This window comes from Mastigoproctus giganteus, chromosome 5 (genome assembly GCF_048544385.1).
Source record: "Mastigoproctus giganteus isolate SK-2022 chromosome 5, ASM4854438v1, whole genome shotgun sequence".
Taxonomy (NCBI): domain Eukaryota; kingdom Metazoa; phylum Arthropoda; class Arachnida; order Uropygi; family Thelyphonidae; genus Mastigoproctus; species Mastigoproctus giganteus.
The window spans coordinates 208773781-208796898 of NC_143579.1; the positions used below are offsets into that span (position 1 = coordinate 208773781).

General features: G+C 35.4%; 1 protein-coding gene across 1 annotated transcript in view; it reads left to right on the forward strand.

Annotated features, from left to right (window-relative positions):
- The window catches only part of LOC150086055 (DNA (cytosine-5)-methyltransferase 3A-like), a 233524-nt gene that overhangs the window by 28709 nt on the left and 181697 nt on the right, over window positions 1-23118 (forward strand). The window contains exon 3 of the mRNA XM_090373678.1: window positions 20176-20237. Within this exon, the coding sequence (XP_090229804.1) occupies window positions 20176-20237 (62 nt within the window). The remainder of the gene's footprint in view (window positions 1-20175; window positions 20238-23118) is intronic.

Genomic DNA, 23118 nt, shown 5'->3' on the forward strand with positions numbered 1-23118 from the left:
TGTTAAACTATAGTCCTAGTATTATTAGCACTGAATCAGACAGATGATAGTTTTATTGTTTTTTAAAGTGATATGTTATTGAGTATTATGTTTATTGAACTTGGATTGCACTGTTGATACTTAGTTACTCTATTTGAGACTTGGTTTGTACATGGATTTCTCTTCCATGTATGAGACTTTGGCTCACAGCAGTATTGTGGGATCTCATGATTGGTTTGTCTAAGCTGTAGATATGCAGTTGTGGATGAGACACGATCTTTAGGTCTTTGTATCTAACTTAGTGTGAGTAATAGATGTTTTTTTTTTTTTCTGTTTTGGTCTTGAGTTGATTTTAAGGACCAAACTTAGGATAAAGTTTGATTTGTGTTTATTGTTGTTTTGTTGGGCAGTATGTGAAACTTGACGATTTAAGCATGGAAAGGATACATGCTCTATGTTTATGTTCTCTTTTACGTGTATGTTGGTTAACCTACTTGATAGAGTTAATGAAAGTGTATCCTCTAAAATGGATGGAGTTTACATTCTAAAGCTGATTTCATTGTTATTGCTTTGTTGTAGAATGTTAGTTTCTTTACTGTCTTATTATGAGTGTTCTGTTTTCTTCACATAAGTGCAGGAGTGAAAACACCCTTCCTACAAGGGTTAAATTAAATTAATCTCCAAAAGTGATTGTAGTTTTGATAACCAAATTTGGTATTTATTTATTGGTGTAAATAGTGATTTGCCTATTCTTCTCTAGTTGAGAGAAATGTTAAATTGTTGGCTTCGTAAATAATATGTATACTAGTTTTACTTTTATTTGGCAGTGTGGCCTTACCAAACTCTAAGCTTTGTCCACTAGTATCTTTTAATCTTTAATCTCTTGCTGACTTCCTTTTCTGGAGATGCCTATTTTTTTCATCTCCTTGCTTTCCTTTTCTTTCCCATCCATACCATTATCCCTACTTCTCACGCTACGTTCCTTCCTTTTCATTTTTCATTATTTATTTGGAACAAGTATTCGTGTTATCCCACCAAGAGTCTTGACCTGTTTGTGGTCCCTGGCATGCCCCCCTCGTGGCAGCGTTCGAACCCATCACCACCAAATACGGAGGATGCGGAAAGGTCAGGGAATGATCACCGCATATTCCGGAGGAGCAATATGGCCTTAGTTGCTAATGCTCTTAAAAACCAAATAACAACCCCCCCCCCCCCTTGTGGCATGGGATAGGAGTCGGGGGACAGTGGACCAGGTGTTCACTGCCCTCTGGCTGTGAAGTTGCCAGGCGCTGGCACTCAACATTCAACATAATACACACAAACCTTGCACACCAACACTTATTCACACTTGCCGGCTTTAGCAAATTTGCTTTTCAGATGCTACTGCAGTACATAGGAGAAACCCTGGAGGCCACCTCAAAAAACAAGAATACCTTATACTTACAGTTATCACGTGTTCAACACAACACAATGAGAAAACTGTATCCAAGAGTTTTAATTTTCAACTTTGATACCCAGGAATATCTGTTTGAGCAGCTTTGAAAGATTGTGCTGTCACTTTACATGTTGGTTGCAGTTTCATAAATAGTTTTGTTGGCATAAATCTTGATCAGGTAACTGAAGCAATTCTACCATATCCACTGCAGTATTTCCAGTTATTTCTTACAGTTCACTGTTTCAAGTTCTTTTTATTGAAATCTGACCCTTCAACCATCATAATTAGAAAAGGAGGGTTTACTTAAACCTCTGCTGCTGATGTGTTATAGGACATTTATTATTATTATTTTTTTTAATTTGGAAATAATCAAATCCTCATGTGTATCTTTCCCCACTATTTTTCTCTAAATGATTATACAGTATTTTCTATTTTAGTATATTATGAATTACAAGAAAACAATTTATTGTTTGGTGTTTAACAGATGCCAAGCAAGTGATAGCATCTGAATTTCTTGAACTGAACTCCATACTTATGTGGTGTCAGTGAGAGCTGTCTAGTCATACTGTAGATACTTTTTGCTTCTGCAGTGGCTTTACAGAAACTAGTGCCTGCTAGGCATCACATGAATATCTGTGTTGCAATCTGGGGAATGAGTGACCATTTAAAAGTTACAAAAAATATACATTAAAAACATTCATCATCATTATTATTATTATTATTATTGGTTTTTCTCATTAATTTTTATTCAGTATTTTGTAAATGAGTTTAGTAAATTGAAATTTAATAGAACACAGTTTTTAATACGCTAAAAAGGCTAAAAATTAATTTTTTATAAGAGCAGTGTGGTATTAAGGGCATGTTACGGCTATGGATAAAGGGATGGTCGAGTGGGAGAAAACAGTAGTTATCAATGGACACTGTTCTTCATGGACTGATGGTACTAGTGAAGTTCCCTAGGGTTTGGTGCTACTGTTTTCTCTGTTTATAATGACAATGATGAAGGTATATCAGGCTTAATGTCTAAATTTGCAGATGATGCAAAGGTTGGCAGGGTGGTTAATGACAGTAATGATGGTATGCTACTGCTACAAGATATAGAAAATTTAGGCAAATGGGCTGAGAAATGGCAGCTGAAGTTTAACATTGGCAAATGCAAAGTACAGCACATGGGTAGCAGTAATCCCAGAGTAACGTACCAACTGTGTGTTACTATACTCAGGGTAGTGGAAAATGAAAAAGACCTGGAGGTAATTGTACAGTCAGACATGAAGTTCTCCGAGCAGTGCAGACAGCTCATGGGGTTTTATCAGTGATATACAAGAATTTTGCTAGCAAGGATAAAGAGTTGATTTTCCCAAGCTACATATTGAGTACTGCATACAGGTCCGGAGGCCTCATTTTAGGAAGGATGTAAAGCTTCTGGAACAGGTACAGAGAATGGCAACTACATTGATGAGGGGGAACAAAGGTGTGCTCTTACCAAGAAAGGCTTCTATTCTGCGAATTGCAGCATCTGGAGACTAGACAACTGCAAGGTGATCTGATTGAAGTATTTAAGACTTTGAATTGATTGAGCAAGTTCAATGCTGATGGGATTCTTCCCCTTGCTCATACTACATGCATGAGGGAGCATAAATTCAAATTGTGGAAAGATTGTTGCAGGAAAGATGTGCAGAAGCTTGCCTTTTAGCCAGCAGGTGGTTGATTGCTTGGACAAACTTCTATCTGTTTTGGAAGTTGATAGCTTGAGTAGATTCAAGGAAGAAGATAAACTATTGGAGGAGGTGGATAGGTGAAATGGAAAGTTTTTTTTTTTTCTGTGTAAGCTTGCTTTCTTGCATCATTTGCCACTACTATTAAAAGTACCTTACAGATACCACAGCATATGTTTCATTTCAGGCAGAGTCGCAGTGGGTTAATTTATGTAAGTTGACAATTACTAATAAAGATGCTAAACTTTTAACTTATGCTAATTCATTATCAGCATGAATTAATTAAAAAAGCAATTCAGTTTTCCACTTTTTTGGAGAGTTTGAGGTTTTGTTTCCTATCTGGGGCTGGAGGAATTCTTAAAAAGATCAAATATAATTAACCAATAACCAATCTCATGTTTGGGGAGGGGGTGTTAAATTTTCTCCTGTGAATTATTCTAATTTTTTTAAAACCAGTCCATAACTGCATATTTGGATAGAAACAAAGCAAACGGTGAGAATTAGATTGCCATTGTAATTGATACACTAGAGCAGAGGTTACCAAACTTTCTTGGTTCATGGTGCCCTTAGTGTTCCAGTAATTTTTTTTCGCAGCACCCCTAGGCCAGAAGAAATACCTAACACAGTGGTTTTCAGCCTTTTAATATATACCTATATAATAATTTTATTCTTTATATAGAATTAAATAAAGATCAATTATAGATCAAAACAAAATTAAAAAGATATGGTACAGTGGATACTGCACACCTTTTTGAGGCAGTGTTAGGTGGGTCGGAAAACTGCTAGCTTGGGGGGAGACAAAGACCAATAGATTGACAGTAGCCACTGGCAGAGGTGAAAGAGATTCTTGCACTGCTTCTATTAGAATGAGCAGAAGCCTGAAAAACAAGATGCATGGTATTTCAGAGACTGCTGGGAGCCATTGCGGTACAAGTAAACACATGGGTTGTGTTAGGGTAGCTAAGAATAGAAACAGGTGCAGGTATACTTGCGTGTACACCAATGCTAGGAGTTTAGTAAATAAATTTGATGAATTTGAGGTATTGCTCAAAACATCGAAGGCAGATATTGTTGGGATATCAGAGACGTGGTGTCACACAGATATAAGGGATTCAGAACTGCAATTTTGGGAGTACAACGTCTACAGAAAGGATAGACAGGATAGGAAGGGGGGGAGGGGTTATGTTATTAGTTAAGAAACACATAAAAACCAAGGAAGTGAAGCCAGTCGACATCGCTGGACAGTGCAGTGTTGAGTCAGTTTGGTGTGACATAAACATTGGGAGATCAAAATTGAGAGTAGGAGTGTGCTATAGGCCTAATGACTCTGATGAGTATAATAAGGAACTGTACAGGGAAATAGAGTGGGCCAGTAAATCAGAGAGTCTTATAATGGGAGATTTTAATTTCCTAGATATTGACTGGAATTTGGGGGCTGGTTACTCACACACTAGCAGGGCTTTTGTGGATTTATTGGATGATTGTTTTCTACATCAGCATGTTCGGGAGGCAACTAGAGGGAGTAATACTCTTGATTTGATTAACAGCAGTGATTCTTCATGCATTAAGAATCTGCAGATAAATGAACCACTAGGTGGCAGTGATCACAGTGTGCTGAAGTGGGATTTACTCAAAGAGGTAACTACCATTAGGGGTAAAGGGAAGGGTTATTGCTTCCGTAAAGGCGACTACGAAGGACTGAGACAGTATTTAAATTCTATACAGTGGGACCAACTGTTGATGTTACCAACAGCAAATTCAAAATGGGAAGCATTCAAAGAACTTATCTTGGAAGCTACTAGGCTTTACATACCAACTAAGAAATATTGTTCAAGGTTTAGGCCAAAATGGATGTCAGATGAACTAATGAGGCATATGGCAGAGAAGAAAAATGCATGGTATACTTGCAAATTAACACATGACACAGAAGCCTATGATAGATACAAGTTGATATGCAACCAAGTTACAAAGGAGGTTAGGCAGGCGAAGGCAGATTACGAGAAATCCTTGGCAAGGAATGCAAAGAAAAACAGCAAAGAGTTCTTTACTTATGTAAACTCTAGAAGGAAGGGGATGAATCAGATTGGTCCACTTGATATCGATGGGTCAACTGTTGATGATCCTGCTCAGGTAGCTAACAAACTAAATGAATATTTTGCATCGACATTCACACATGAGGAGTTATTCAGCGAGGGAAATGCCAGAGGTGTATTCAACTCTAGCAGTAAGCTACAGAATCTTGAAATAACTGGGAGTAAAGTGGAGGAGAAACTGTTGAAGATAAACACAAGAAAGGCACCCGGGGTGGATGGGATCTATCCAGTTATATTAAAGGAGGCAGCAAAGGAAGTAAGCAAACCCTTAGCCATAATTATGAGAGCTTCCTTGGACTCAGGGGAGGTACCCATAGACTGGAAATGTGCAAATGTGACCCCAATTCACAAAGGAGGATCAAGGGCTGATACAAGTAATTATAGACCTGTGAGCTTAACTTCTGTTCCAGGAAAATTAATGGAGGCACTGGTTAAAGAAGCACTGCAGGATCATTTAGACAAGACTTCAGTTATAGCTCAGACACAGCATGGTTTTGTTAAGGGGAAGTCTTGCCTGACCAACTTGATTGGATACTATGATGCAGTCACAAAAGAACTGGATGCAGGGAATAACTTTGATATTATATACTTGGATCTTAGAAAGGCTTTTGATACTGTTGCACGTGAAAGACTGCTACACAAATTGGAGCAGTGTGACATTGGAGGCAAATTGCTGCTATGGATAAAGGGGTGGTTGAGGGGGAGAAGACAGAGAGTGGTAATCAATGGACACTGCTCATCGTGGACTGATGTTATTAGTGGAGTCCCTCAGGGCTCAGTGTTGGGTCCATTATTGTTTTCTGTATTTATAAATGATATTGATGATGGTATATCAAGCTTAATGTCCAATTTTGCAGTCGATACAAAGGTTGGCAGGGTTGCAAAGGACACTACTGACACTATGCTGCTGCAACAGGATCTGGAAAGGTTGAGCAGATGGGCTGAGAGGTGGCAAATGAAGTTTAACATTGACAAATGTAAAGTACTACACATGGCAAACAGCAACCCCGGAGCAACGTATCAACTCTGTGGTACTACACTGACAGTGATAGAGAATGAAAGGGACTTGGGGGTGGTTGTGCAGGCAGATATGAAGTTCTCTGAGCAGTGCAGACGGGCTGCAAGAGTAGCTCATGGAGTATTGTCAATGATATACAGGAATTTTTCCAGCAGGGATAAGGAGGTGATTATTCCATTGTATAAGGCAATGGTCAGGCCACACCTAGAGTACTGTATACAGGTCTGGAGGCCTCATTTCAAGAAGGATGTAGAGCTGCTGGAACGAGTACAGAGAAGGGCAACAAGATTAGTGAATGGAACAAAGGGGTGCTCTTACGAAGAAAGGCTTAAGTTTTGCAAATTACAGTGTCTGGAGACTAGGCACCAGCGAGGTGATCTGTTAGAGGTGTATAAAGCCTTGAATAGTTTAAGCATGCTCAATGCTGATGGGATTCTTCCTCTAACTCAGAAAAATCACCTGAGAGGGCATAAATTCAAATTGAGGAAAGACAGATGTAGGATAGACGTGCGGAAATTTGCCTTTAGCCAGCGGGTGGTTGGTTGGTGGAACAGACTTCCATCCCTTGTGGTGGAGGTTGATAGCCTAAATAAGTTTAAGGCTCAGCTGGACAGGTATTTTGAACGAACAGAGGGGTGAAGTGGAAGTGGGTTCTTTTTTTTTTTTTTTTTTTTTTGGCTGATGCTGCATAAGCTTGCTTTCTTGCATCAAATGCCTCTGCTAATGCTAAACCAATCATCCAATAAATCCACAAAAGCCTTGCTAGTGTGTGAGTGACCAGTCCCCAAATTCCAGTCAATATCTGGGAAATTAAAATCCCCCATTATAAGACTCTCTCATTTACTGGCCCACTCTATTTCTCTGTACAGTTTATTATTATACTCATCAGAGTCATTAGGCCTATAGCACACTCCTACTCTCAATTTTGATCTCCCAATGCTTATGTCACACCAAACTGACTCGACACTGCACTGTCCACCGATGTCGACTGGCTTCACTTCCTTGGATTTTATGTATTTCTTAACTAATAGCATAACCCCTCCTCCCTTTCTATCCTGTCAATTTTTTCTGTAGACATTGTACTCCCCAAATTCCAGTTCTGCATTCCTTATATCTGTGTGACACCACATCTCTGAAATCCCCACAATATCTGCCTTTGATGTTTTGAGCAATACCTCCAATTCATCAAATTTATTTACTAAACTCCTAGCACTGGTGTACACGCAAGTATACATGCACCTGTTCTTTTTCTTAGCTACCCTAACACAACCCATGTGTTTACTTGTTCCCCAATGATTCCCAGCAGTCTCTGAAATATCCTGCATCTTATTTTCCAGGCTGCGGCTCATTCCAATAGAAGCAGTTCAAGAATCACTTTCACCTCTGCAAGTGGCTACTGTTAATCTATTAGTCCTTGTATCCCCCCAATCTAGCAGTTTTCCGACCCACCTAACACTGCCTCGATAGCATCAGCAAACATTCTTGCACCCTTTCTATTTAAGTGTATCCCATCCCTGTAGAAACAGTCTCTCCTGTTAACAAGTACAGACCAGGCTGAAAAAAATTCTACCCCTTGAACCATATTTCCAGGGCTGAATTGATCGACAGGGCTCTCATCATATACTCCCTCCTATCGTGTCTGGGCAGAATTGCAGACACTTTCAAATTCAACCCTAATTCACTGCTTTTTTTCAACAGTGACCGGCGGTATTACTTGTTAAGTAATACCGCCGGTCTCCTACTCTTAATATCATTAGTGCCAACGTGTACAACTATATCACCTTTTGTGCCCTTAAAAGATGATATCTGCTCTACAATGTCATCAACCTTTGCCCCTAGCAGACATACCCTGGTCCTGTTCCACCTATCCTTTTTACAAAGCGTGTTTCCCGTTTCCCTGACAATAGTCACCAACAACTACTAGTTCCTTTGGGACCAGTGCATTCTGCCTTGTGGGCTGCCGCTGTGTTGCGTGATAAAAACATTTCAAAGCATATTCCCATCAGGCAAGTGCTATATAGAGAACTTCTAATTAGCTAAAATTAGATTTCTTAATTTCTGTGTGAAGAAAAAGAAGGGTTCATTCTATACCTCTGGGACACAGAAGATATCACTTAGTAGGGAACTAAACTATCTGATATTTGTGGGCCAATTATATTTCACCTTCAATATATGTGCAGTTGTTAGAAACAAGTTACGAAAAGAAATGAATTAAGAGATTGTTTGTTCTAGGAAATTTGGGAATTGACATTACTAAATTCTTATGTGTCTCTCCTCTCCTGCGGTTATCTAGGCATTTGCTGACTTAGAGGCAGTGCCATCTGAGTCAGCACAAAACTGACATTTCAGTTTTCATCCATGATAACTGCGATATCTGTCTGGCTATAACATTATTTATTTATTATCCACAATTCTGGAATGCCTTGCATTCCAGAATTGTTATAATCATGTATTTTGGAATTACACTGTGGGACCCTATATTTTGAATCCTGAAACCTGGAAAAACCTAAAATCCGAATGGGTTGACAAAATCTTTTTTTTTTTTTTTTTTTTCTTTTTCAATTCAATTATATGATGCTGAAATTTTAATGGCTGCTGTACTTATTTGATAAATGCCATCTTTTTATTTAATGTAAGAATAACTACATTTAACAAATGTATAAATTACTTAATTTTATCTGCCATTCTGCTCATTCTCCTACCCCATCTGCAGCCTTTCCTTGATGACTTATTGTAACTTCTAATAGGGATTATGGGGAAAGTTCCTTTTGTCATAAATGGTTCACTTTCATCATGTGTCATGACCCTGTTTCACAACAAATTTTGCAACCCACTACACTTGGAAACAGCAAAGTGACATCCAGTTTTATCATCTGCATAAGAGGAACTTTCAACTTCAGTTCTTCTATGCAGCATATCATCCCTTTGGGCATTTAAAAAAATTCCAAACTGATATGTGACCTTTTAATTAATTTCCATCATAAATGTTTACATACAGACTTTCTTGTTGTGACTGATACTGCATCGTTATGGCAACAAATTTTGATTGATCCAAGAGGATACAGCTATTAAAAATATTATAATAATAAAATGTGAGGGCTGTTCAATAAAGAATAATCATAATTTTCATGAATAACCACACTGCTTGCTATTTATAGCTGAGCTGCAGAATTTAAGACCAAACCAAGCTGCATCACTTAGCAACTGCGCAGTTGACTTATGCACACAGTGTGACCTTGACAGTCAGTCAGTCAGTCAAGTTCATGCCTGTTCAGTTTCACCTATGTAACAACGGACGTGATATGCGAGGAACAGTGTGATGCTCTCAAATTTTGTTTGTCTCAAGGAAACATCAGTTGAAGCATACATACGGGGTACACGAGATTATAAATGCCAGGATGCAGAATTTTGAGCTTGTGGGAACGATAAGTTTTTTTTGTAAATTTTTACCATCTTTTTGATTAATTAACCTATTATATTGTGTTTTACAAATAGTTTAAATAGTCTTAGTCATGTACATTAGCTTATTTTTAAATTTAGCTAGCGATTTTGTAAGTTATGACTTACTATTCATTCTGCTATTGTATCAGTGTTTTGGCGCGAATATCGTATCACATAACAAGTACAGTGGATAGTAGGGTTTTAATTGTTATAAACAAATAGTTCGAAGGTAGGTTCTGATCACTTGTTGAGCATATATCTTTTTATGTTTAACTAAGGAATTTTATTTTTTAGTTTAATTTATTTATTAATTAAATTTATTTATTAATTTAACACTGCAGTGTAACGGTATGGCATAATGTATATCTTGAACTTGATAATACAAAGTATAGAATAAAAACTGATGGCATAATATATATCACTGCAATTAGGAATCTATTAGCGTAGTGTAGTATTGTCAATTAATCAATTAAATTTATTAATTTTATTAATTTTCATTGTTCATCAATTAAATTATATTTAAATGGAAATCATTAGGTTTCACTAAACCAAACCTACCCATAATTTGGAAGGCTAATAAAAAAGCTTGGGTAACTAGGCCTCTTTTCGTTGATTAGTACTCTGAATTCTTCTGTCTTGCAGTGGAAAGATATTGTGTGAAAAATAATCTGATTACAAAGCAATTCTGATCATGAACAACATGCCAGGACATCCAAGCAAAGAGAGCTTAGAAGACTTGAACAATCATAAAATTTTTTACATACTTCCAAACACTAAATCTCTGATCCAACCAATGAACCAAGGTGTTATTGCCACATTTAAAGCTTACTGCATAAGGAACACCTTTTCCCAAACTATTAAAGCCATCGACACTGGTGAAAATGTACTGAGCCTAAAGGAGTTTTGGAAATCTTATAACATTTCAAGTGCCTGGGATGAAATGACTCAGAAAACCATGAATATGGAGGAAAATTTGGAAGGATTGTATAAAGCATTCCCAAGAACCTGATGATTTGGTTGAGAATGAAGCGGAAATTGTTGAGTCAGAAAAGATGCAGGATTGGATGAAATTGACGATGACGACGTACAAGAGAAGATTGACAATGACAGGAAAGGCTTCTCTAATGAAGAACTCATGGAAATGACAAAAGAACAAGAGTGTGCAATTGAGGGAGAAGATGATCAAGATCCTACAGATGAAGAACCAATAAAGTTGCTGACTGCAAAAGTACTTAGTGAAGCTTTCAAACACTTTGAAAAAATGTGCGATTATTTCCGGGAGAATGACCCTGACATGGAACAAAGTTCCAGGGTAATAAGAACTTTGAAGAAAGAAATGAATTCCTACATGATTTTGTACTACAAGAGGAAGAGGGACAAAATACAACCCAAAATCTACACATTTTTCAGTACAAAGATACAAAAACTCGACAGCCCTGGGCCATCAGATTAATAAATTCTTGATTTTAATTGGCATTTTAAGTTTAATTTTGATACGTAATGTAGTTACTTATCATATAATTATATACGTGTGTAATATAGAATATTTTATTTATGTACAAATTTTTGAATAGTAAATATTTGAATGACATTTGTACGTCTTTTCACTACCATTTATTGATGATTTGGAAATATCCTATGGCATAGACCACAACTCACAAATACATATACTTACTAAGCAAGCATTGTATTCCTTATGGGAATACAATGCTTGCTTAGCACTGATTCACTTAGCTCTATTTTTCCCGGAACAAATTATCAGCATTAAGTAGAGGTCACCCGTAATCATATTTGGCTAGCTCAGGATAACGAAGCTCACTTCTAAAATAGGCATATTAACCTGTCAGCAAGTGTATAGGGATAGTACTTATTCTTCAGTGTTTTTGACACACACACACACACACACACACACACACACACACACACACACACACACACACACACACACACACACACACACACACACACACAGAGAGATAGAGAGAGAGAGTAGTTCAGTCTCCGACATCTTAAGTAAAAATTTCTGTTTATACTTGACTACAGCTCCAAAGGGACTAGAAGAGTCCCCGTTTTTATATTGTAACTGCCAGCCATGTCCGTAGCCAGGTGGGAAGGAGCAGTAGTGCGTAACACACACTTCTTGATGAGACCGGGGTTCGAGCCCGTCACCACCAAATATGGAGGATGCGGAAAGGTCAGGGAATGACCACCGCATATCCCGGAGCAATATGGCCTTAGTTGCTAATGCTCCTAAAAACCAAATAACAAACAACAAACAGCCAGCCATGTATGTTACTTCAGAACCACAGCTAGTCCTTTCAGGTTAATCTGTTATTTGTTCTGTTTGTTGTTAGAGAAAAATACTGCAAAATTGTAAAGACACTGTTTATGGTATCTTCCTGAGATGTTATTATTTTTTTATAAAAACTTGAACCTTTTGCTGCTAGTATGATGTCTGACAGATGTCACATTTTAAAATTTTTGTATTTTTCTTAAATTTGTAAATAAAACGAAATTAAATCCTCCTGTGTACTTTTGTCCACCATTATCCTCCAGCTGGTTTTGCAGTATTTTCTGTTTTAATTTTGCTGCACTGTGAATTACAAGACATTAATTTTTTGTTTGGCATTTAACAGACACCAGGTGGGCAAAAGCATCCTTCTTGTAGGCAGTTCACATTCCCACGTAGTATCTGTGACATTTCGCTGCCAACTGCTTAATCTTGCCATAGAGCTTTGGTTTTTGTGAGCTAAATGTGAACAGTTGATAAATATACAGATGTTCGTATATGCGTCTGCAAGACACTACGCAAGCATATCTGTTTCAATCTGGGTATCCTTGAAACTTCTAAAAAATACGATAAAACTTTCTTTATTATTATTATTATTATTATTGGTTTCTCTCATTTATTTTCACTTGATATTTTGATGAAGATAGAGAAAGCCAACACGAGAACCACGGGAAACATTGGCTAACTTACGCAGAAAGTTATTTTCCCAATACCGCACTCTAGTGTTGCTCACTCGGTAGGTGTTATCAGTCTGGAGCAGAAGTCGAGAACAATATATTAATTGACAGGTAGGTGTGGTAAACGATGTGCTGATTAGTGCGTGAACACAACAGATGATAGCATCAGTTTAGTATCACTTGCCCTAATCTCAGAAGCACTAATGGTCACTTGCCTCAATGGTAACTTGCCCTAATCGCACACGCCCTAATGAACACTTTCCATAATGGTGAAAATAGGTCAGGTTACCTCCACTTGAATCCTATGGGAGTTTGAACCCCTTCCGAAGTGGAGGGGGTAGCCTGACCTTTTTTCTTTAGCATCATGGGTGGACTAGTGCATAAATTGTTCATTAACTGAATATTAATTTTTTATTACTGTATTTTTATTTCTAAAGTCACTCGTGCGGATACAACACGCATCATAACGTCAATCAACGCTTCAATAGCTATTCACAATATATATATATATATATATATATTTATATGAGTAATATGGAAAGAAAGTTAATAAATTGTAACAAGCTGTAACTAATACTTATGGGCCAATGCAGTTGCTAGAGCAATTATGCATTACGACCATAATGTGTATAAAATATTTTGTATAATATTGAAGATAATAATATAGAAGGTAATCAAGCAGACAATACCAAGCTGGATTTAAAGAAATGCAAGGGATATAAAAATATATATACAGTCGAACTTCCCTATAATGAATTCGATAAATCCAGCGAAAAAAATTCGTTAGAGAGAAATTTCGTTATACAGAGAACATCTTTTTTATTAAAAATTGTTATTTAATTAGAAAATGAAAATGAATCTACATTTATTTTTAATGTATTTTATTTCAAAAACACTTATTTAAATTACATTTACACAATTTTCGCCAGTAAGTATTACAAATTAAAAAAAATCTGTAATTTTCGTTTGCATAGTACAATTAAAAAATGTCTGATTCTCAAAGAAAACCTCACATTTGTTCAGAGCATTAAAAACATTATCAGGAACATTTTCACAAAACTGTAGACCCATACGAACCGTTTTAAAAGCGTTAATCATTTCGTCGCGAGTTGGCTTTTCTATGGGTTGTTCTGATGCGTCTTCAGCGTCATCGTTAATTTCTTTGTGATCATGGTCGCGTCCAACACTGTTCAGCAGTATTTCATCTTCATTTGGATGTACTGTTGTAGTCAGATCTTGATCTACATAAACATAACTATCCAGTGTTATTTCATTTTCGATGTTTCCGGATGATTCTAATAATGTCCAAAAGTTTTTCAGTTGTGAAAGGGGCAATTCATCTTGTTTGTCCAGTTGTTGTTCGACTTCTGTATTCAATGCAAATCATGCTTTCGAAAAACAATTTTGAATAGTGTATTCAGTGACATTGTTTGTCCAAACTTTTGCCAGTTCAGAGATGCAATCTCTAAGGTTAATTGTAACCTCCAAGTTTCTATTTTCTGATAACGCATTGACAATCTTCATTATTATTCTCTTTCGATAATGAAATTCAAAATTTTTAATAATGTCTTGGTCCATTGGCTGGAGTTTTGACGTTACGTTTGGTGGTAAAAACAACACCTTGACACTTTTAAGTTTGGCAGAAATACTGGCAGGATGTGCTGGACAGTTGTCAGTTACCAACACGATTTTCCTTTTTTCTTTTGTTATACGCCTGTCTTGTTTTAATATCCAGTCTTCAAAGATATCACTTGTCATCCATGCTTTTTTATTAAAGGTGTAGTCAACTTCCAAAGATTTTGTGCCTCTAAAACATCTGATTTTCACACAGTGATTCTTTCTGTGCTAGTTGGGGCAAATAATGATGATTCCCAACTAGCACAGTGAAAGAATCACCGTGCTAGTTGGGAATCATTCTTAAAAGCAAGTGTTCTATTCGGTAAACATTTAAAGAATAAACCCATTTCGTCAGCTTTAAAAACATCCTTAGATTCATATTCTTCCAAAATCTTCTTTAAGGTATTGTTCCTCCAACTGTTGCAATCTTCTTTGCTTATATTAATACTTTCTCCACAAATAACCTTTTCCACAATTCTGTGGCACTTCTTAAATTTATCTAGCCACCCAGTGCTCGCATTAAATTCTGTATGTCCAAGGGACTGTGCAAATTTCAGAGCTTGTCGCTTAATTATTGGACCCGATATTGGTATATTCTTTTCACGTATCATTTGCACCCATTTTAGAACAGCTTTATCAACATCTTTGTATATACACAACTTAATTCGCTTCTTGTCTGCTCCTCTTTCAGTTGCATTTAAAATTGATTCTCGATTTTTTAAAATCGTAGATAAGCTGCTTGCAGGTATGCCATATTTCTCCGCAACATATTTTTTCTTAAAACTCTGGTCAATATCATGAAGAATCTTTACTTTATCATTAATATTTAAACACTTTCTCTTTGACATTGTTTCTGCCATTGTAAAAATGACTCGACTGCAGCTCTTGCCGATACACACACCGCAAACTTAGTGCGCTGGCCATATAGTGAATTGTTAGTACCGCCTACTCAATGACGTTCACTTGCCAATTCAACAGCATCATGTGACCTTTCCTATCAATCACTTTGAAGAAATATACGACTTTGTGAATTTCTTTTATTCTGCTTTCATTCATATATACACGAAAGAAAATTTATGGTTATGTATGCTGTATGTTACTTTTCAGGAAAAAAAAAAAAAAACAAGAGCATATAGCCTATGTGATTGATGACAAATTGTTCTAAAAGAACGAAATAAAAAAAATTCATGAAAACCATCTACTGGAAGTCCATTTAGATGAGACATATCATATAATGATTGACAGGAAGGTCACATGGTACGGTTGAGGTGAGAAGCGAATGTCACTCAGTAGGCGTTACTAAAATCCGACTATGGTAGCATTATACGTATTGCTGCCGCAGCATGCTAAAGGTTTACCTCAGCGAATTTCGTTTTCCCCTGAGCTAACATCAATTTACAAATCTACCCTATTTATTGTAAAGTTTATGACCACTTTTAAGAAACCCATTTGGTTTTATAACTAACAAAAATGAAATAAAGACCGTCCTACGGGCATCAATGGCCACAAGTATTCACTAAAAGGATGATTAATTCCAGATACTAATGCGCAATTCGGAGGGAAGGGGGCCATATATGTGAGCGGCTGTTTAGCAGTAAATGCTTGAAAATCTTCAAAAATGCTTTTACTAATTTTTTAAAAAATTCGTTATAGAGAGACTAACACTTCGCTATATGGGGTTAATTTTACGTGTAATTTTGTTTCAAGGTGCAATGTTTTGCATAAAAATTCATAATATAGAGAAATTCGTAATAGAGAAGTTCCACTGTATATACATAAAACTTATCATTGTCTACCCACAATCTAGATGACTTCAACTGGGGCCAACCACCCAGACTGAAGGCAAAAAACGACAAGGAGTTCTCTGTTTCTGTAATGATCAGTATCTGCTAAGATATAAAAAATCCAGAGATTAAGTAATTTGAATCTAAACCAATTAAAGGTAGTTAAAATTTTTTGAATCAAAAGGAAGGTATTATAAATGTAAGCCTATATCGAACATCGTCCCTCTAGTGAGTATATATGTGGGTGACCTCTATGTGATGGATATGGTAAAAATAAATAAATAATTAATTAATTAAAGTTAAGTTAACGCAAAGAGAAACATGCAGATAGTAAGAAGAATAAAAACTAATAGAGTAGGAATAATAGAACCTGAACACCATAAAGGCGAAAATATAGTAGTACAAATAAGAAATAGTTTCTCCTACATCCTCTCATTACCCTAATAATTTCGGAGAAATAAGAACAAAGAGTGTAGGACAGCTTAAAGACAATACAAGATATAAGTTGTAGCTCAGGTATACCCAGGATCGCAAACCTGTTCCTATAGTAGGACCCTGAGCTGAATTTGCATGTCACCTTAGCGTGAACTTAAGTATATACAGTGTGATTATAAAATAAGATAAGATAAAATAAAATAAAATAAACGATACGCTATAATTTGCAGGCCAGTGGGCACAAGTTTTCTAAGCCGTAAGACACCAAGAAAGCAAAATGTGTCCTATGTACATAATATACATGGCTCTAAATCTGTAATTATGGTAATTATATTGAACCAATGGGTTCAGAAAATAAATTTTTGAAATTAATTATATTTATCACCTTCCTGAAGTGGTATTTCAGGTAAGCGATAGGGAAATTATTATTTATCAACTTATTGTACAATTTGTACAATGATATTATGTTTGCTGAACAGGTTGTGTTTTTATTGCAAATAGAAGCAATCCTCAGGCACTGGGATAAAATGATATTAGCATGCACTGATTTCGATATATTTTGTAAGGCCGACTACATTGAAATTAAATGCGTCTCTTTTATTATATATGTTTACATCTATATTATTATGGAATATTTCTATATGAAGATCCATGTAATTTGCTATAGTATCAGAACTGTTAGTTTTTTCCAATACAAGTTCTTCTGGATATAATTTGCTGTTATCCTGAAAGAAATGTGGACAACAATTAAACCCACATAGATCATCTACGTATCTGAACATAAGTAGGTTATCTTGGAATGTTCTTTCTGTAGAATATAGATAGAGGTTTGCAGGATGCTGGACTTCCCATAGAGGTGCCATTCACTTGTAAGTATAACGAAGTTCCGTCATATACGTAATTCTTAAAAAATACATAAATTTATTAGAGTATCCCAGTAGGTTAAATCAAACTTTATAGCATTTTTATGTTCCAAATATAGTTTTTGGAGAACATTTTTTAAATTGTCAAGATTGATACTAGTGAATAAACGGTTAAAGTCAAATGTTTGTATTTGCTGAATAGTTATTTTTTATTGAATTTATAATCAGTAAGTTGTTATTTATTATAATAGTTTTATTTACATTATTTAATATAGTTTTAAGTAACTTTTCTAACGTTTTACCTGGAATTTTAGCATAACTATCTCTACACGATGTTATGAATCTAAATGCAATAGGTGATTTATGAAATTTAGGTATACCATATATAAACGGATATTTTAGGTTATTGTACCTTTAACTTTAATTTTTTATGCAATGCTATTAGTTTTTTGATTATTACATTAGGGGAAGATGCTATGTATTTGTATGTGCTACTGGACTGCAGTTCATTTTTAATAATTTCTATGTAATATGACTTGCATATAATTGCACAATTGCAAGCAGCTTTGTCAACCGGAGTAATTACAAAATGTTTGTGTATTTCTTTGAGCTGCTTATTTATTAATTTTGTATTATTTAGATTATCCAGTATTAATTTCAATTGATTATATTTGTTAAATATGATATTTAGCATTGTGAAATGCCACATGTGGTATGCCTCAACCGGTATGTTATATTTGTATGCTGATCTTATGCAGTATTTTAATAAATCTAGATATAACAGTTTTTTAAAAGTTGATTTATTAATAGGTAGATTAGGTCGAAACTTAGAACCGGGTGATAAAATATCTCTAAGCTCGGGATATGGGATTATATCTAAATTGCCGGTTATAATGTGGTTATGGTTAGGATCTACGTATCTAAGAAATGAAGTCTTGTGGCAAACACATATATCCTGTCCAATATTAATATTGTGAAGGTTTGTAGCTATTATTTTATAGTTACATGCTTTAAGACCAAATGGTTTAGTATATCTAAATCTGATGTTAATATGTAAGTTATTAATAGGTAGCAAGTCGTTACGTAAGTTAATAGTTCTATGTATATCCAAAATATATATATAGACAAATATATATATATATATATATAGACAAATTTATTTGTTTGAATAATCAGTAAGTTGCTTATATAGACAAATAAATAAAATAATATAGATGGTGGTATGGGCGCAGCATTAGCACATCTTTTACCACACCTACTTGTCAATCAATATATTGTTCTCGACTTCTGCTCCAGACTGATAACTTTAATTAATTAATAATTATTTATTTATTTTTACCATATCCATCACATAGGGATCACCACATATATACTCACTAGAGGGATTATTATTTCATAACGACTAGTTGTTACATTATGTCCTGGATACAGTAGATATGCCTTATACTTTACATTTATTCTTATTTTAATTATTAAATTATGTTCTCTGTCGGGTCAACGATGTTCAATATATGCTTACATTTATAATATCTTCCTTGTGATACAAAAATTTTTAACTACCTTTAATTGGTTTAGATTCAAATTACTTAATCTCTGGATTTTTTATATTTTATATATCTTAGCAGATATTGATCATTACAGAAACAGAGAACTCCTTGTCATTTTTTGCCTTCAGTCTGGGTGGTTGGCCTCAGTTGAAGTCATCTAGATTGTGGGTGGACAACGATAAGTTTTATGTGTATATATATATATATATATATATATATATTATTATTTATTATTTTTTTTTATATCCCTTGCATTTCTTTAAATCCAGTTTGGTATTGTCTGTTTGAATTACTTTCTATATTATTATCTTAATTTTATATTTTTTATATATATATATAAAATACAAATATAAATATTTTATGTATATATATATATATATATATAACTGATATTAAATCAAAACTAATGCCAATAGCATGGCAAAACTGTAGAGCAAAAATAATAAGTTAAACATAGATTAATAAACAGGGAGGGAGAAGAATAGGTAATAAGACTAAAAATTGTAGCAGAAAATCTCCAAATAATTGAGAAAATCCAATTAAAAATAATAAATCAATTTTAAAATTTAGATCTAATTATATAAGAATTTAACGGCACCCCCCTCTTAAGGTGCCAGTTTCAGATTATGTGAAATATCACAAATAGAGAGACTAAACTAACTACAATAATGGTATTTTATTATGAAGAGTCCGTTGTAAAGTGATTTGATCATACAGTGAACCAATCGTAATGTGGGGTCCACTGTATATTGAATATGGAACACAAAACTGGATGGAAAGAAACCAGAAGAAAGTGATATGTAGGTGCTGAATTACTAATAGAATAAGCTAGAATAAATTAAAATGAATGAAATGGTACAAAATATTTAAATGTGAAAAACAACGACATATGAAAATTATTATTATTTTTTTATGTGAATACTTTCTGTTACACTTCCATAAAAAATTTCTGGTTGCTCCACTGGATGGAGAGACAATTTCCAGAGCACGTCTAAATCAGCAAAATACAGATTTAGGGATGGGACATGGAGAGAGGGTTGGAAAAGATTACTTTTCCAACTGTTAGTTTTACTTGTGTGTAGGTAAAATAGGTAGATATGAACAACTACATTATTTAGGTAACTAGTAAAAAGTTGTGTACAAATTTTTTTCCATTTTTAATTTTTGAAATATTTTAATGTCTTTCTCTTTTCTCTTTTATATATTCATATTTTGCAGTAAGGGGTTATAACTGAATGGTGGTTCCTATTCTTTTTTTCTTTTTTTTTTTTTTTTCTTTAGGTCAACAGCTGCATGTTACTCTGCAAAATAATTATACAGTAAAAGAAGTCATACAAAATGAGGTAAGAGCAGTTGAGATAATGGCAATTTGTGATAAGCCTGTTTATTTTGGTTGAAAAACACAGTCATTAATACATATTGTTGGTGACCCTATTGTCAGAAAAAAGGGGAATATATTATGCAAAAAGGATAGGTGGAATAGGACCAGGGTATGTCTGCCAGGGGCAAAAGCTGATGATGTTGTAGAGCAGGTACAGCCACTCCCTGGCTTACGTAATACTCGACTTACGGAAATGCGACTTTACGTAAGTTTTTGCCAGCCGGTGCAAAAATCGTGGATACGTATTTTGCATCTAATAGGAATAAATGGAAGTATCGTGAAAATATTGTAATGTGAACCCAATAACACATTGTTTTTTTTTTTAATTCATTCCAAGACCTTGGAAGTTGAAATTTTCACTATAAAACTAAGCTATTTATCTCTCCAAAAGGTCATTTTTATAATGGAAATTGCACTGCCTTTTCATTGTTATTATATGTTCCATTATAAGAATCAATTTTGAATGCCTTTGTGAGATTTTTCCAAAACACATTTTTGGAGGTCACTACCTACAATAAAAACAATTTGCACTTTCGGGTTCATTGGACTTTTTTTGTTAACGAATCTGTTATAATCTGGTAGTAAACTCAATCTTATTGCATTTGCAATAATACAATAACTGGAATTCTGTGGGTTTTTACGTTACGGTATTATGGTGAAATCAGTTCCCCTTCACTGAAATCTTCAATCACATAAAAAAACAAATAAATTTTCAGAATCTTCTCTTCATTCCTATTTATTTATTGCAATGGTGAAGGGAAAGGGACGAATGGAAAGTGCAAGTGCTGGCAGTGCTAGGAAACTGAAACAAAATTGATTTAGAAATGAAGATGATTAATTAAAAAGTACGAAGCAGGACAAAGTCTGTCATCTGTTGCACGGAATTGGGTCTCGCTGCTTCAACAGTCAATACTATTTAAAGGGACAGTGCATGTATAAAAGAACATGTTAAAGGATCAATGCATTTAAGATCAACAGTGATCACAAAACAGTGTTCAAGTGCTATATTGAAGATGGAAAAACTATTATAAAACTATTATAAATATAGATGGAAAAGCTATTATAAAGCTATTATAATTATAGATGGAAGAGCAATTAATAATATGGATGGAAAATCAAATTCAGAAGTAAATGCCCCTGAGTCCAATGGCCATTCAAGCAAGAGCAAGAAGTATTTATGAAGATATTAAGGATAAGTTAACTAGTTGTTGTTGATGACTGTATTGTCAGGGAAATGGGGAACATATTGTGCGAAAAGGATAGGTGGAACAGGACCAGGGTATGTCTGCCAGAAGCAAAGGTCAGTGACATTGTAGAGCAGATATCATCTTTTAAGGGCACAAAAGGTGATATTGTTCTACAAGTTGGCACTAATGACATTAAGAGTAAGAAAACTATGGTATTACTTAACAAATACAGGTCAATGTTGAAAAAAAGTTGAAAGTTAGGGTTGAATTTAAAAGTGCCTGCAATTCTGCCCAGACAAGAGGTGGGAGTATATGATGATAGCCTCGTAAATCAATTCGGCCCTGGAGTGATTGTGCAAGGCTCAAGGGGTAGAATTTTTCTCAGCCTGGTCTGTACTTGTTAACAGGAGAGACTGCTTCTAGAGGGATGGGATACATTTAATAGAAAGGGTGCAAGAATATTTGCTGATGCTATCAAGGCAGCGTTAACTGGGTTGGAAAACTGCTAGCTTGGGGGGGGGATACATGGACTAATAGATTAACAGTAGCCTCTGGCCAAGGTGAAAGTGATTCTAGCACTGCTTCTATTGGAATGAGCTGCAGCCTGCCTGGAAAATAAGGTGCAGGGGGTTTCCAGAGACTGCGGGGGGGGTCATTGTGGAACAAGTAATACATGGGCTGTGCTTAGGGTATCTAAAAATAGGAACAGGTGCATGTATACTTGCGTCTACACCAATGCTAGGAGTTTGGGAAATAAATTTGATGAATTTCAGGTATTGCTCAAAGCATCAAAGGCGGATATTGTTGGGATATCAGAGACGTGGTGTCACACAGATATAAGGAATGCAGAACTGGAATTTGGGGAGTACAACGTCTACAGAAAGGATAGGCAGGATAGGAAGGGAGGAGCGGTTATGCTATTAGTTAAGAAACACATAAAATCCAAGGAAGTGAAGCCAGTTGACATCGCTGGACAGTGCAGTGTCGAGTCAGTTTGGTGTGACGTAAGCACTGGGAAAGCAAAATTTAGAGTAGGAGTGTGCTATAGGCCTAATCACTCTGAGTATAATAAACAACTGTACAGAGAAATAATATGCCAGTAAATCAGAGTCTTATAATGGAAGGATTTTAATTTCCCAGATATTGAACAGAATTTGTGAGTTGGCCACTCACACACTAACAAGGCTTTTATGGATTTATTGAATGATTGTTTTCTACAGCAGCATGTTCGGGAGGCAAGGCAACTAGAAGGATTAATACTCTTGATCTGATTATCAGTAGTGATTCTTCATTCATTATAATCTGCAGATAAAGGAACCACTAGGTGGCAGTGATCACAGTGTGCTGAAGTGGGATTTACTCAAAGAGGTAACTACCATCAGGGGTAAAGGGAAGGGTTTTTGCTTTTGTAAAGGTTACTATGGTGGTCTGAGACAGTATTTAAATTCTATACAGGGGGACCAACTGATGATGTTACCAACAGCAAATTCAAAATGGGAAGCATTCAAAGAATTAATTTTAGAATCTACTAGGATTTTCATACCAACTAAGAAATATTGTTAACGATTTAGGCCTAAATGAATGTCAGATGAACTAATTAGACATGTGGCAGAGAAGAAAAATGCAAGGGATACATATAAATTAGCAGGTGACACA